The following is a 16546-nucleotide window of genomic DNA, read 5'->3' on the forward strand; positions in this document are numbered from 1 at the left end:
TTTCTGCTGGTCACTGATAGATGTTTATACTTTTATGCACAGTTTACTACAATATGCTACATAGTGTTTCAGTTGTCAGCACCGGTCATCCTTGACTGCCGTGGCTTTATTTCTCCAGTCTCTGGCTTCTGATGGCCGGTAAAGGAACATTTCCACTTTTTAAACGGTAGGACTTCCGACAACACCTGAAGGCAACAAAGGCAGCTACTGGGTTGAATAACGGGATCTACGCGCGCGCGCGTGTGTGCGTGAGGAGGAGGAGCCCGGGGCTCCTCCGCTGTGATAACAGGCTGGTGCCCGCACTGTTATCTTCCGTTCCCCGCCGTCCGAGCAGCGGATCTCCTCTGGACCTGTACCAGGATTTATTTCTTTTTTCTAAAACTTCCTCTAAAGCTGAAGCGATCTTCCCATGGTGTCCTCGGGAGACTCCCCCGGCATTCACTCGACTTTACGGAAACTATCGGCGTCCGTTTTGGGGTCTTGAAAATCATGGAAACGTGGTTTTTGAATCACGTCCTCGGATTGTCTCTGTCGGTCCTCCTTCTGGCTCTGCCGGGGCCCCTCGGGGCAGGGACCCCCATGGTCAACAGCACTGATCCCGTAACGGCAGGATTTTTTCATTCAGCAGCCACAGATCAACACGATGCAACTTCTGCAGCGTACTCCAGCGAGAGTTTATCCCCATCACAGAGAAACCTGCTCACACACTCCGCCGAAACACACACCGCTGAAACACGCACCGCTGAAACACACACCGCTGAAACACGCTCTGCTACTGCTGGAAACTTCGGTAGGTTCACTGGCTGTGAGGCCAAGACCCACACCACTGCTTTCCAAACCAAAAACTACTTCAGTATTTAGTTTAGTGCTGCCTTACCCCCATGATCTATCGGTCACCAGGTAAAGCGTTTCATTGTCACCCCTATAATAAAATGAGCTGTAGGCCAAATAGGAGCAAAGCATTTTTGTGTATGAGAGCAATCACCTCTTAATAAAATGGGTTTTTATCTTCAACACATATTTTCCTCTTGCTTCTCGTTGAGCTGCTGAGTTTAAATCTTAATGCAACCAAAAAGTGCATCCTAAAGACGGAAAGATGACCATGTGACTTAGTTTTTGTTAACCTTGCCTCAGTGCAGTCCTGCAACTAACATTTATTTTTGTTATAGGTTTCTATGTGTATCTGTGTCATAGCTGTTTTCTCAGTAATGATTAAAAATGCCCATCACATTTTCCTACAACACATATTGACATATTTAGTTTATTCCCTTTGTTAAACCCAAATGTACTGAATTTACTGTCTGATTTGATATTTAAATGTGAGAAGCTGGAACCTTTATAAAGACACTAATCTATTATCTAAATAACTGCAGATAGACCAAGCTTTCTGCTTCGAGTGTGTTTTTAGGGCTCATGTACCATGGTCAAACCCATCTTAAGTTTAGTTTCCTTTGGTCTGTGGAATAGAAATGTTCCCACCTCTTCAAACTGATGGAAAACTGGACATTAGTGCTGATGTGTTAACTTGATCCATAGTTTATCAGCTGAGAACATTCACTTAGTTGGTGAAACCGGTAAACACCCATGAACTTAACACTTCTGTTACTGATGTAAATATCAAATCCGATCAGCTTCCTCACTTGCCCTGACACCTTTGCTAGTTTCCTGTTTAAGCAGAGATGTTGCCAGGAAGTCTTTACAATTGGGTCAGCATTTCAAAACAGATGCTCATATGTTTTGTGGGAACCAGCATCCCATGGCAGAGAGAGCAGCGATTATAAGTTAAAAAAATAAATGTCTGGCTTGATTACCTGTGCACAATAACCTTTAAGCTGTCTGAAGAAACCCTGACATCTAAGGTAGAAGTCACAAACGTGTCCCGTGTGTGTATGTCTCGAAATATTCAAACACCACAGTGATAAAGGATTGACAGTAAAACCTCTGTGAAATCAAGGGCTTTAATTAATGTCTGTTTCAGGACAGCCACTGGTAGTTTGTTCCTCAAGTAGTCCTGGTTGCAGGCTGTTGTGATGGAAGCAACATACTCAGGCTCAGTTTTGAAAGTATGCATGGAGAACTTTGAAAATTTATTTTCAATATCAGGATGTGTTATGCAACTATTGGCAAGCATGATACCAGAAAAATGCATCATAAAACATCTAACAATAGCTGGGACCTTCACTTCATGAACACAGAGCACGAGACTGTTATTTCATTTTACACGTCTACATGTAAACATGGTTCTTTTTGCTGCAGAATTAACATACAAAAATACAAACATACAAAAATAAAAATACTGTCAGATTCTCTAATTCGCTATTATTAATATACCATTGTCATTATTATGACTCTTACTTTTTGCTTGTTGGGTCACCATAAAAAGGTCAGTATCATCAACTACCATAAACCTTGTCAAACGGTGGAAAAAGAGGGTAGAATGTAACTAAATCTTCAAATCTCACCGTCAGTGATGCCTTTTGTCTCGTCTCTACTTTACATATGCTGCTCTAGTTCTTTTTCTAACTTTGGATTGATGCGTGCATTATAGCCACAGTGACATCACTGATTGCGTGTTTATTTTGTGTCAGGCTGTTGGTCATTATGAAATTTTTACTTGCCAACTGACGTTTTAGCTAAATTTGAGTAATTTCCGTCAACACCATGCTTGATTCATACACGTAACGCAGAGTCACAGCAGGATCTGCCCAGAACAATACCACTGAAACAATCTGAGGGCTTTGGTTAATGGCATAGATGCTGCTGAGGAATGATATGTGGAAATGATTCACTTTCCTCCACCAGATTCATGTTTCCTGTCCTGATCCAAGTATTTAGGTCGCAGTCATCTGGTGACAAAGCCCAGAAACAGTGCTCAACAATTGGTACCTGACCTTAGTAAAAGTCCTCAAACCAGCAGCTAACAGCTACTATGGCCTGTTGGCAATAGCAGCAATATTAGCCATTCAATTCATAGCAATATATATTTTTAATTAACATGCAAGCCACTGAGTTTCTAAAGTGTAACAGATGTGAAAAGACCACAGTGACAACTGTGTTAACTGTTGAGAGCTGAGAGATAAACAGCAGAGAATCTGGGAGTGGCCTTCACTTGCTGCCAGCACCACGTTCCTGTCTGAGTTTTGGTGCTCGGGCTCGATCCAGAGAGAGAAAATGAAAAAAATGAAAGAGACACATGCAAAGGAAGCGAGAGAGAAATGAGAGTCCAGTGGCCCCGTTCTCTCCGCAGACTCCCAGTGGATGTTGGACTGCTCTGCAGTTGAACTCTCCCCTCCATTGGTGTTGGTTGGTGTCTGCTGGTCACTGTGTTTTGGCTGTCAGGATGCTGTCCAGCACCGACGCTCATCCTCTGTTGATGTTGGTCCAGTACTGTGTTGCTGGAGAACAGCCAGATAGCAGCCTCTTAAACAGCACAGCATCAGGGACAGACAGAGAAAAACCTTGAGGTCAGAGAACGACACTTGCTGCCCAGCCCGGCTTGTGTGTCAGTGTTTTTTGTCTCATCTACACATCATTCATTGGATGTTCATCATTTACCTCATTTAAAGCTGCATGTTGTCATATTTTTATGTAAACAATGGATGAAATGGGTTGATTTTAGTAAAGAATCCAAATGTGTATCCACAGTATCACCCAACTCTGCAGTTTCTCTCGGTTCCAGAGACTTTTAGCATCTTTCATCATGTTGTTTTGGCTTTATGGTCACAACTCCTCTGATTCACTCTCATCGACAGTCTCCAAAGTGAAAGCTAATGGTGTCCTATGTCTGCTGGACACAGTGAGCAACTGCATGCTAAGGTATTTGTCCTAATTAATTTAAAAGGCGATAATATGCCAGCTTTCTTGCTGGAGACCTGCGTTACATTTCATTGTCCTCCCCAAAATTCCTGCTGTCAAAATGCCAATATCAAAAAAATATTATTATACGTAAAACAACAATCCCTATACTACAACATTCCAGTCGTCACATTTCTTCTGGTTGTGTAGTTTATATAACTTGATCATTTTGAGCCAGACTAAGAAAAAACTCTTCTTTTAACATGAATACACACCCAGATCCATGGTAGCAGGTTTCTGGGAGTGACTTGTGCTCACTCAGCTTTAGGAAGGAAGTGACTGATTCCCAACAGAGACAGAAAATGCCATATTTAGGACACAAAGCCTTTGTTAGAGCAGACAAGTCTGACTGCCAGTTGTTCTCCACCTAAAATCATTGCCCCTGCAGCAAGCTGGGGTACTCCAGACATCATCTTCCTAGTTTCTACAGGCTGAACAGGCCTGGTGAGCACCCCCTGGTGGCAAGCAGGGAAAAACATGAAATTTGTTAGAAATGCTTTTTTTTGGTTTGTTTTGTTTTGTTTAAGATGATGTTGGTATTAAGAATTGTGTGCCAAATGTACTCAAAGTGACATCTATATTTTGTTTTGTTCATACAACAGCGAAAAAAGCAAATAGGGCTTATTATAGTTTCAGTCATATAAAATAAAGAAAAGCAAAAAGCACTAACATTTCAGAACCTGGAACCAACAGATATCAAGTTGGTTCAAATGAATTGATTATTAAAACAGACAATAATTAATTACTGAACATTAACTATATATAATTTGATACACTTTTCCAATTTAGCTAAATGTTAAAATTAATTGATTAAAAGCCTGGTCAATAAAATGTCAGAAAATATTGAAAACTGTTTCCAGAGTGCAATCAGATCTAGAGCCAGCAAATATTTGAATATTGTTTGATATATAGCATCAGAAATTGCATATCAAAATTGTTGATCTATTCTGAGTGAGTTAATCACCTGACTATTGAAGCACTGTTGTGAAACTAAAATAACAATGGCTAAAGTAAGTAATTAACATACTCTATATATTTTTTTTTTTTTTCCGCAGATGCTGCGCAGACAGAAACTTCCACAGAAACAAGCAACAGATCACTAGACACCACAGGTCTGTCTACTGAGCCACTCACCTCCACCATTGTTGTAGCTACCACTGAGGCCAGCAGCAGCATCAGCAGCAGCAGCATCAGCGGCAGCGGCAGCAGCAGCAGCATCAGCAGCAGCAGCAGCGGCATCAGCAGCAGCAGCGGCGGCAGTAGTGGCAGCAGGGACTGGAAGGACTTTGTTAGCACAGATCAGGTGCCAGGCGTCTCCCACGCCATGTCCAGCAAGGTCTGGCTCTCGGTGACCCAGGACAACCAAGACCCCACCCTCCGATCGCGGGACACAGCAGCTTTGGCTTCACAGACAGCTGTCCTCACCGACAGCACCTACACGTCCTCCACCATCAGTCGAGTTGGGGAGAGGAACCTGCTGTCAGTCACGTCCTCATCAAGTAACAGCACGTCCTCTGCATTTACAGAAGGCTCCAACTCCCATCAGCCCTCCTCTACCTGGGGTGTTCATGCTAGAGCAACAGAGACTGAGGACTACACCCACAGTGTACCATCCGCTGGTACTGACAACAGGAACACAACAGACACCTTCAAAGGGGTGACTTCACAGACTGGAAGGCCAGGGGAGTCCAGAGGAACAGACAGGTTAACTGGAATGCCAAATGCCACCCAGTATCAACACACCTTAACATCTGGGGATACCGTGGACTCGACACCACCTTTCAGGGTGACAGAGCCCAGCACAGACCAATCAGATGTGTCAGTTTCCTCCACACCTTATGTCACCTCACCTGCAGGAAGTCCTACCAACATCTCAGGGACAGAGCAGGAGTCAGGCCCTGATGCTTCAAACTCTAGTGAGTCTTCAACTGCAGGGCACAGCTCCAGCACTCAGAACCTGGAGGGCACAGAAGGGTTTTCATCTCAGACTGGAGAGGAACATGTGGGCTTGGGTCTGACCACAGCCTCCCCTACGGTCAGTAGCAGCACATCTGAAATGGATGACTCTCTGACAATCACGCAAGTGCTGGTTACTAAGGTTGTCCTCACCACCTCACCCATTACTGTTACAGAAAGGTACACGGTATTGTCTATTAAACTTTATGCTTAGTTACTTAAGTGTACTCAAGATTCATTAACATAATTAGATTTATTTTCTCTTTAATAGGTCTCATATAACAGAGCAAGACACTTTTAAACCCACTGATTCCACCACCACCACCACACCTCCTCCTCCTGCAACCTCTTCCACTGAGTATAGCAGTGCCACGAGCAGCTCTACTCCAGAGTCTCCCACCGAGGCCACCATCTCATATACTACGCCCTCCACCACAGTCTCCACCCTGGGCCTGCAAACGTCTGCAGCTCACTCAACTCACCGCGTGTCACCCAGCCAAACCCAGGAGCCCTCAGCTGGTACTGATAGCCCCATAAACATCACCACCCTGCAGACAGAAACAACCACAAGCACCATGGGAGTTACCACAGCTCACAGGCACTACACTACAACCACAACCACAACCACCACCTACACCCACAGAACCCCAACCAGGAGTACAGTGGCTCTGCTCCCAACCAGAAAACAGACAGACAGGGGAACCACAGAGCTGGTGGCGACAACATCACCCACTGACATCCAAACCACCAAGGCCCCACCGCTACCCAGTGAGTTAAAAAAACAGGAAACTGGGCTCAGTATAAATGCAAAACTTAGATGCACATCTGTAAACGTGTCTAATTATCGAAATAAAGTATTTTCTTTGATTAGACTAATAGAAGGTATGCAGTGGGCACTGAATATACAGAAAACCTAATTGATAGTAAAAATTGCATTGTACTTTCAGTACATATGCATTTAACACAAACCCTTACCTTTGATGTAACTGCGTTGCCATAGCTTGTCTAACTGTGATGTGGTGTTTTAATGTATTTATAAAGCTTAAAGATGATTAAAATTAGCTGAGATCTGTGCTGTCTGGTCTGAAGAAGGTGCTGCATTGTAGCGGATGAATTTTCAAATGATCCACTTGTGCGAAAATGTTCAACTTCAAACTGATATCGATGAGGCACGATTCTCAGTGTGATTACAGTGTTTTATCAATTTTATGATAAAATGCCTCACATCCTTTCTCAAATCCAGAAAACCCCTGCGTGTCAAATCCTTGTATGAACGGCGGGATGTGTGTGAGCTCTAAAGGGCATCAATTCACCTGTCACTGTCAGCCGGGCTGGACAGGCCCGACCTGCAACCGCGGTGAGCGTCTTTTCTCTCCTTTCTGGAAACATGAAAACAACATTGTGGACATGCATGCTACCTCAGGTTTTAAGTTTCAGTCCACCCAAACATGAAATCTGCAGAAAAATATGAACATATGTCATTCTGAAAATGTTTTGTGTTCAGATGTAGACGAATGTGAGAGGGACCGCTGCCCCGTTGGTTCCAGATGTGTGAACACACGAGGTTCCTTCAGCTGTGAATGTCCACTTGGCTTTGACCTCAAGAATGGAAGCACCTGCATCAGAGGTAAAAATTATTTCTGTGTTCCAGGTTATTTTCTCTGAGGGCTTATTCCTATACACTGACAGGAATTTTCTTCCTCCATAGCAAAGACGTTTCTGGGAACGTTCAGTGTTAACAGACCACATGACCCTATTTTATTCAAGAGTGACACCATGCATGAGATTCAGAGAGAGATTATTCAGCTGGTGAGAGGCAATCACTGCATCCTACATATTCTATGCTCATTTTTTGGTTTATGTGTACAATATCTGATATGCACTTTTCCTGTTTTCACCACAGCTCAATGCCTCACTGTCAGTCCTTCGGGGTTATAGCCGCTCCACTCTGAGTAAGAAGTAAGTTCTTATGATCACTAAACCCTGTAATTTCTGTAATTTTTCAATAATCAACTTGGACACTTGGTCAGTGTAGATCTCTGTAGTGATCTCTGATCTCGTCCTGGCAGAGAAGAGGATGGAATTCGTATCTCAGCTGTCAACGTATTTTCCATTTCCACTAATGTGACAAGTGCCGAGGTCTACAACAGCATCCAGATGTCTCTCAGCAACTGCAGCTCCTCATTGGCCCACTGCCGCATGGTTCTACACCACCAGCTCTCTTATCATGGTAAACATAACAGCTATATTCATATTTTAATTATGATTAATTTTAGCAAAGTTAATAATGTTTTCAAAAAACGTGAAAATGTTTGAGTGTCTCTTATGCAAAGTAATTAAATGTTTACAGCCACCAGAGGGCAGAATTGACCTGTAAACACTCCACTGTGAAATGTACCTGATGGCTCTGTGAAAGTATTACATAAAGCTAATCAACAAACTTTACACTATATCCTATAATTACATCAAATGGCGACAGTGTAATGCCATAAAGTACTATGATATGCAATTAGATTACCATAAGCTGAATGGTCTGTTGTTGTAGCTGCTTGACTTTGCTGCCATCTTGACAAGACCCATATTGAAAAAGAGATTTTAATTTCAGTAGGCCTTTTACCTGGTAAAGAATAAATCAATAAAATACAGTGCACATTTTATGCAGGACAGTGAATTGTGAGAAAATAGATTTGGTGTTTGGTGACTTTCTTCTCATGGTCATATTCCTGTTTCCTGATTCTTTCATGTCCACACTCTCCAGTGGAAAGTCTGTGTGTGGCCCAGAAGACTCAGTGTGATACAGAGCGGTCCACCTGCACAGACAGCAGCGGCACAGCCTACTGCCAGTGTCTTCAAGGTTACTACAAACACAACCCTGACGACTTGTCCTGCCTAGGTAAGCTCTTTCTTTCGCTTTGTTTTTGCTTGGACACACGGGGTTCTGGTTATAAAAACTTCTCACTGACTCACTCACTTCTCTACTTACTGTGACTGCATATGTTTTTTAAATAACTAAACACATCAATGATCAAAACTTAAAGAATGAGGTTTTTGGGTTTTGGATGTCTTATACCCAACTGTGTAGTTGGTCTTTTTTTTTTTTTAAACCCAATATCTTGTTTCAGAATGCGGAGATGGGTACAAGCTGGAAAACGGCAGCTGTGTCCCGTAAGTTCAACTTAAACTTTTCTTTCCTAATAGCACCAGTCCAGTTGTACAGAGTATTTCTGGACTATATTCACATTCTCACTGCAGATTCTGTCTCTTCTTTTCAGATGCATGTTTGGATTTGGAGGATTCAACTGTGGAAACTGTAAGTGGCTGTACAAAAAAAAAAAAAAACACTATTTAATAAGCTTCAGTAGAAGGGCCAGTGATATTTTGTATGACCTTTACTTGTGTTTTTAAGTATAATAATTGATATGTTATTTGACATTACAGTTTACAAGCTGATTGCAGTTGTGGTGTCACCTGCAGGGGGCGCCCTGCTCCTCATCCTCATCATTGCTCTCATTGTCACCTGCTGCAAGTAAGGCGGTTGATATAGCTTGCATTAAATGCCTACCTCATTAAGCTATTTAATTTAGTTGATGTTTCTTTAATACAATTGCATTAATTTAGATTTCTGAACCCTATTTCAAGCCTATGATTAAACAAATATGAAACTAAGTAAACATGTATTTGCTGAATATTCACTGGGTATTTTAAATGATCAGTTCACCCAATTTACAAAAACAAATCTCTTAGGAAAGATAAGAACGACCTCAACAAGATAATCTTCAAGAGCGGAGACCTGCAGATGTCCCCATACACTGACTTCCCCAAAAATAACCGCATATCCATGGAGTGGGGCAGGGAGACCATAGAGATGCAAGAGAACGGCAGCACCAAGAACCTCCTGCAGATGACTGACATTTACTACTCTGTAAGATTGATTGTGCTGATAAATCACTACATTAGATGAGAGAAAGTGATCAATTAAAAACATCATATACTTATTTTTTTTTTTCTCTCTCTCTATGCCTGCTCCGTCAGCCTGCATTGCGTAACTCAGACCTGGAGAGGAATGGCCTATACCCGTTTACAGGTCTGCCGGGCTCTCGCCACTCATGCATCTACCCCGCTCAGTGGAACCCCTCCTTCATTAGTGACGATTCACGAAGAAGAGACTACTTTTAATTGCCCCATATTGATCACACACACACACACACACACACACGTAACCTCTGAAACTTACACCCTCTTATACCAGCAGTTGACGTGTGTAATGATGGTTTTCTGTCACAGTGAGAAAGCTAATTTGTGAGCTGCACTGTTTCTGAAAACCAATTTGACTATTTGCATTCAGGTCTACGCCTAATTATATAAATGTGTGTATGCATATTATGGAAGTGCACAATTTTGCAAGTAAAATGGGTTCTTATGTGATCATTTCAGTGCTTTTGCATGTTTTAGCTCATTTACCTCAACTCATGTGTATTACATTGCTGCTGTTGTGTTAAAGGTTGTTTAATGTGTTTTTCCTGCCTTTGGGTCACACAGCTTCTCATTTCCTTCCCAATATGCTGAAAAACCAATCTGCAGACACTTGAGGCGTGCTTATGGTAGCTAATTCATTAGAGTAAACATCATATCTGCTTTTCCTGCTGTCAGAGATATAGAGTTGCTTCCTCACCTGTTGCTGTATTAATGCACAATGACACACATAAAGGCAGACATGATGTTTACCGCATCCAACCACTGTGTTCACAGAAATGAATTTGACTTTTTGGCTGCTTGGAGAAACACATTTAAATTACAAAAGGAAGCAGCGGTAATGTAAGCTCTATTTGATGTGTAGCAAAGACTAGAACAGGCAAAAACATTGACACTGTATGGTCCTTTAATAGCTGAGACATGAATCCGTGAGCTCCACTGCTGTGATTTGAAAATAATCATCTTTTTTTTTTTTTTTTTTTTATTTTATAGGTAATAGTCTTGGTGAAAAAGTGTTGGTGGGAAGTGACAAAAGTAAAGCACTGAAGGATGCACAGTTCAGTTTTACACTAACAGAAACTGAGGAACCACTTTGTATTCAGACGCCGACTATAATTTATTCTCCGTCTGACCACATCCTTAACATGTAGCATAACGAGCATCTCATACATGCACAATTATAAACTTCTGAGGGATAAACCTGTGGCTTTAAGTGTGTGTGTGTGTTTGCATGTGTGTGAGAGACAGAGTGTATGTGTAAGTATTGGTGTTTGCGAGGTGTGTGTGAGGAATAATTATGTATACTAGAAAGATCATAGCTGTCAAAACGTGTTTGAATGTAAAGATGTATCATAGTTTGCCATTTCTGACATGGAGTGTTATTTTTATGTGACTGTTTTCATTCTTTGTGTTTATATGGTCTGTTCTGGCGTTTTAGTCAGATGTGCTTATTTAAATAAAAAATATTGCACAGCATTTTGTCTCCAACTTCATTCTTACGAAAGTTATTCTGACATGATTTGTGTCATTGAAGTGTTTGTGATTGAATTTATGTAAAAATTCATCCATTATCTAGTTCTGTATTATTTCTTCTATCCAGGGTCACAAGGGGACTGGAGCCAATCCCAGTTGACATTGAACACGAGGTGGGCTACACCCTGGAAACAGCTATGTGAAAACAGGTTCAAACAAAATCAGTGTGTTGCATAAATGGTATTGAACATGGTATCATTTTTAGTACAACAAAATCCATTTGAAAATTTAAAATATTTATTACTATGTTGAATATACATAGCTAAAAAGAAGATGCCTAAATAATAAAAGTACTAATAAATAAAAGTGCTTTTCTTGATGTTATGTGAACAGTGACCTGTTTGTGTACTACATGTTAATTCATGAGGTTTAGAGAGCCTGGTTACGTGTTCCCAATCCTAAAACAACTCCATGGTCCTTTTAAAGTATTATAATATGATTTACATCAAATCTAAATGTTAGTGCAATGTTTTTGTACTTAGTTTACTAATGAATAATGTATTCTGCATGTAGGCTAAAGCCTACTGACAGGTGAGGTGCTATGCTACATTTATAATCTGTCCTTTGTGGGGACACTTTACATCATGTGTGTATTTATGACTGTTCTGGTCCATTTACATCAGTTTCCTGGCTTCCTGAAAGGTCTCTTATAAGGCTCATTTGTAGAGACCTTAACACACACGCAGGCACTATATTTTAATATTTTGACTTTTCTAAACTACCAATGGATTTTCAGTATATTGATCCAGATGAACAGGGTTTCATATTAAGCAATGCGCTGCTTGTCTTTCTCAACCTTGCTGTAAACATTTTCTATGCATGGTGCTTGATCAGGCAAAGACTGAAGCAGCCCTTGAAGATACTCCTGGGATGTATTATATGGTGCACCATCCTTTATTGTGTCTCCTTGACTTTATTGTACTGTGTGCTAAAGGACAGCAAGAGCTTTGAAATGTCTGTCGTGTCATTCATGATTGTGGTGTACTACACACATAACAGCATGACGTGTTACGCTTGGCTGAATTTCTACTACTACGTCCAGATTGTCCCTGCACAGCGAGCTCTTTTGGTCTGGATAAAGAAGAACATCAGGTCTGTCATCTATGTGACTTTGCTTCTTGATGGGATGCTTTTTTTGTTTAATGGTACTGTGAATATTGCAGCGGCAATTTTCAAGATTTCCGGTGGATCCAAGTACATCAACGCTACATGGACTGATCATTACATTTATGACCTCTCCTTCCTATGCCATCTTTTCTTCTTTATCAGCAACACGTATCTCTTTCTGTGTCTGTGTATAATGACATTTTCAAGCTTTTCCATGGCCCACTACTTGCACAGACAAATGAGAAGCTTAGCACAGAGTGGCAACAGCTTCTCCACTTCAAGGATTCAAAGTCAGATTAGAGTCACCACCTCTGGGATCACTCAAGGAGTCCTATATTTCCTCTTTGATATTTTCTACTTCTTTGATTCATTCACTTATGTCTTCACCCCGCGCCTTTCCCTCAGTATTTGGGTCTCCTTCATGGTCATCTCATTCTACATATCAGGTACCACAGTCAGCCTGGGCATCGGTCAGGCTACGTTCAAGCAAAGGGCAGCTGATGTCTGGAAGGCACTTAAAAGCAGTGTTGCCATGGTAACAAAAGGTGTAAAAATACACCCCAGCCAGTTGACATCAGGTGAAAAAGTAAATACTGTATCTGTTGATGTTTAAATGTCAGTGTGATAATTGGCTATATGAAACAGTTTTGGATGAAATAATTTCTAAATGCTGTGAGATTTAGTTTTATCAAATGTTATTGTTTATGGAAAGTTTAACCATACATGTTAGAAGATGCTCATGCTAATAAGACAGACAGGAGATAATGGTGGCACACAACATGTAATGATTGAAATCAAAAGAAATTAAATGAATAAAATGTCAACACAATTATTCATTACAAAAAAGTCTGCATTACAAACCTGAGCTCTGGAACTTGACAAAAGTGGAGATGTAGGTGTCTATGTAATGAAAGTGTCTTTTTAGGTTAAATGTAGAATCATATGTTTTTAGTGTTTGATGGATTCTAAATACAGTAAAGATAACTTGGTCTCTGCTGCTTCGCTGCTTTGATTCTTTTTAAAAATTTGTCTTGTTAGTTTTCCATGTCTAGAAAAGTACTGTAGTAAATTGCTGGAGTACCCCTTTAATCAACTACTGTATGCTGTTTTGTTAACCCAGAACAGTACAACTGAAAATAACCATGATGTAAAAAAAAAAAGAATCAAAACATAGAATAAAAACATAAAAAATATCTATTTCTTGATGATTTCACGGTAATATACTTTATTTGCATATTCTACCTTGCATTTGATGCAAATAACTCAGATTTGCATCACATGGATTAGTCAGAGTACCTCACAGGTTTCAGCTACATGAGCTTTATCAGGGACAAAGTGAAATGGAAGCAATAAAGAAAAGGAAGCAAAATGAAATAGGTTTTCTGCACATCTTTGATGTGCAGCTTTACTATTTTCACTATCATAACAAATATAGTTTGCATCTTTAGCATGGTGTTTCCACTTCACAGATGTAGGATAAAGCAATGTCAGAGGTTACTCTGGGGGTCCTTGATTCCCTATGCCCCTTTTCACATGATGTCATCTACGTTGTAACAAATTGAATTTCATACTAGTTTCATATGTGGTGTTTGACTGGAGTTTGTTCACTAGTATTATCACCCATAAGTGCATGCATGACAAAATAGTAAAACTGAGTTGTAATAATATAAAACTTTCTATGCGATCTTGTCCGTAAGTATAAAAGTGTTTATCATTTTCTTTATGAAAAACATTGTTCATTTATTCTGATTGTCATCAGGTTCCATGACTTTGTCCACACAGGACATCTGAACACACAAAATTTTGATCATTAAATATTTAGTGGTTACTATAGTTACAGCTTTACTGAAGTGACTGATGAACAATCAGGTTTGCCCACTTTGTTTAGTATAGAACTACCACTGCTCATTCATCATATCACATGTATTCTGGCAAATCCTCAAAATCCCATTTAAGTCACTTGAATGGCTTAGTCATAATACATAAGTCATTATGTATTTGTATTTATTTACATGTGTGTTCCATATTTATAATCCTCATTCTTTGTAGTTTAGTCATTTTTGTGTTGATACTGCATGCTAATAATAGATGGATAGATAGATACATACATAGATACATAGATAGACAGATTGTAACAGTCCATGAAGGGAAAATTCAAGCTATTTTGTACACATGTATGTTGAACTTTCTAGCTTTATGAAAAATTTTAAAGTGGTAGTGATTGGAACAGCAACTGAGTAAACACAATCACAAAAAATGATGTATCAATACAGCATGTCCTTTTTCCAGGCAATTTCACAGTAAAATCCTTTTTTTTTGCATAATCTAATTTGCATCTAATGTCCTGAAATAAATATCTGTTACATTGCAGAGAGTTGGACTTCTATTTGTAAGAGCACGACAAGGAAGAATGACATCAAAACAGACGCAACAAACAAAATGAAGACGAACTATTTACCATATGTCCTATTTAATGCCCCTCTTGTTATTGTCAACATCACGGCTAATGCATTTTACATCCTTTGCATGGTCTGTCCACTTCATGGAGAAAGGATCAAGCAACCTCTGAAGCTTCTCCTGGGGACCTTGATTTGCTGCACAGTGACTTACCTGATGTCAGTTTGTGTGATGTTCTTTTGTGGACTGCTAAGTGAAAACTACGAGCTCAGTCAAATTACATTTTTGTTGTCAGTCTGCAGTGTGTCAACTAGTATGACTTCCTCTGCTTGGCTAAACTTCTTCTACTACACCCAGATTGTACCTGCACAGAAAGCGATCTTCATCTGGATTAAGAAGAATATCAAATCCATCATTTACACCGTTTGGCTTGCTGAGAGAATTTACAGCTTGGTTGATTTTACAGCCATGGTTTTAGACATCCTTATTGTAAATGTGTTCGAATCCAGCAACAATCTCACAGTGCATTATGATATACTTTTGAGAGAGAGCTCAGAAAGGCTGACAGATTTCACTCTCGTTATGATTTTCATAGTGAAAGCCCACTTTTTTTTCTGTCTGTGTGTCATGGTGATGTCCAGTGGGTCTACTACACTCTACCTGTGCAGACACATGCGGCATATGATAGCAAATGGACAGCCCCTCTTCTGTCCACGGTTCAGCAGTCAGGTTAGGGTCACTATCACTGGCATCCTGCAAGGAGTCCTTTATGGGTTCTGTGCTGTGTGGAGTGTATATGTATTTTTTTCAATTTCATTTGTCAGCCAATATACCAATTTCACTATCATCAACCTGTACATGTTAGGTACCACGTTCAACCTGGGAGCTGGTCAGGCTGTGTTCAGGCAGAGAGCAGCAGACGTCTGGACCAGAGCAGCTCAGTGGTGCAAAGTGTCTAAGGTAAAGCAGTCTGAACAAGGAGGATGATACTGAAGCTCCATCCAGAAGACCAGGAGTTTGGAGTGGTAAAACCTACATGAGTGGAAGCTAAACCTGAGGCTCAGTAAATCTGGAATTCTTTAGGTTTATGAAAAATAGCGGTGAGTCAACCAAGTTGCCAATATTCACCTCTGTATACCATTCCTGCTCTTGATAGCTCTGAGTTACTTCTTCCAGATTACCTTAATCTTGACTGGTTCTCCAGCAGACCACATAAAAGTTATAGATATATGTGATTTGAATTAAACTTATTCAAACGTATTACAAAAGCAAGATCAGTAATTATCTTTTTCCCTTCGGGACATGTAATGGTATTGAAATCACATTCTGCAAGTTATTCAAAACAAAATGTGACCAAAAAACTATCACCTTTTAATAATAACATCATGCCTTATGTGACATAAATTCATGTCTACTGCCAAAGACAACACTCCAGCATCACTAAATAGTCCCTTTCACTTTAAAATTTCTCTCAGACCTTTGTAAGAGGTATATAATATATTGATGAAAACAAAAAGTTGTGAATCCCGTCATTATTGCACCACTGCACACATTTTAATTTAAAAAACTTTACTCTAGGCAAAATTTGCTCAGTAAGAAGACTGTCTCAGTAAGAAGATTCTGTTGCATAAAGGTGGTGACATTTGCGCATTAAACCTAATGCCTGTCCAAAATCACAGAATCACTCAACTCAATGTGACATGTGACAATATAAGGCTAGGCTGAT

At 40.2% G+C, this 16546-nt stretch overlaps 1 protein-coding gene across 1 annotated transcript; it reads left to right on the forward strand.

The window, feature by feature from the left end:
• Nucleotides 1-300: 300 nt before the first annotated feature.
• On the forward strand, nucleotides 301-10655 carry heg1 (heart development protein with EGF-like domains 1). Its single transcript, XM_026296109.2, has 14 exons — nucleotides 301-790; nucleotides 4911-5991; nucleotides 6083-6579; nucleotides 7055-7168; nucleotides 7316-7438; nucleotides 7520-7620; nucleotides 7715-7770; nucleotides 7881-8041; nucleotides 8570-8704; nucleotides 8934-8976; nucleotides 9084-9121; nucleotides 9250-9337; nucleotides 9556-9733; nucleotides 9844-10655. The coding sequence occupies exons 1-14, from the start codon at nucleotides 490-492 to the stop codon at nucleotides 9985-9987; spliced, it is 3060 nt and encodes a 1019-aa protein (XP_026151894.1). The 5' UTR covers nucleotides 301-489; the 3' UTR covers nucleotides 9988-10655.
• Nucleotides 10656-16546: the final 5891 nt, after the last annotated feature.

The sequence above is a fragment of the Mastacembelus armatus genome, chromosome 21, assembly GCF_900324485.2.
Source record: "Mastacembelus armatus chromosome 21, fMasArm1.2, whole genome shotgun sequence".
Lineage (NCBI taxonomy): Eukaryota > Metazoa > Chordata > Actinopteri > Synbranchiformes > Mastacembelidae > Mastacembelus > Mastacembelus armatus.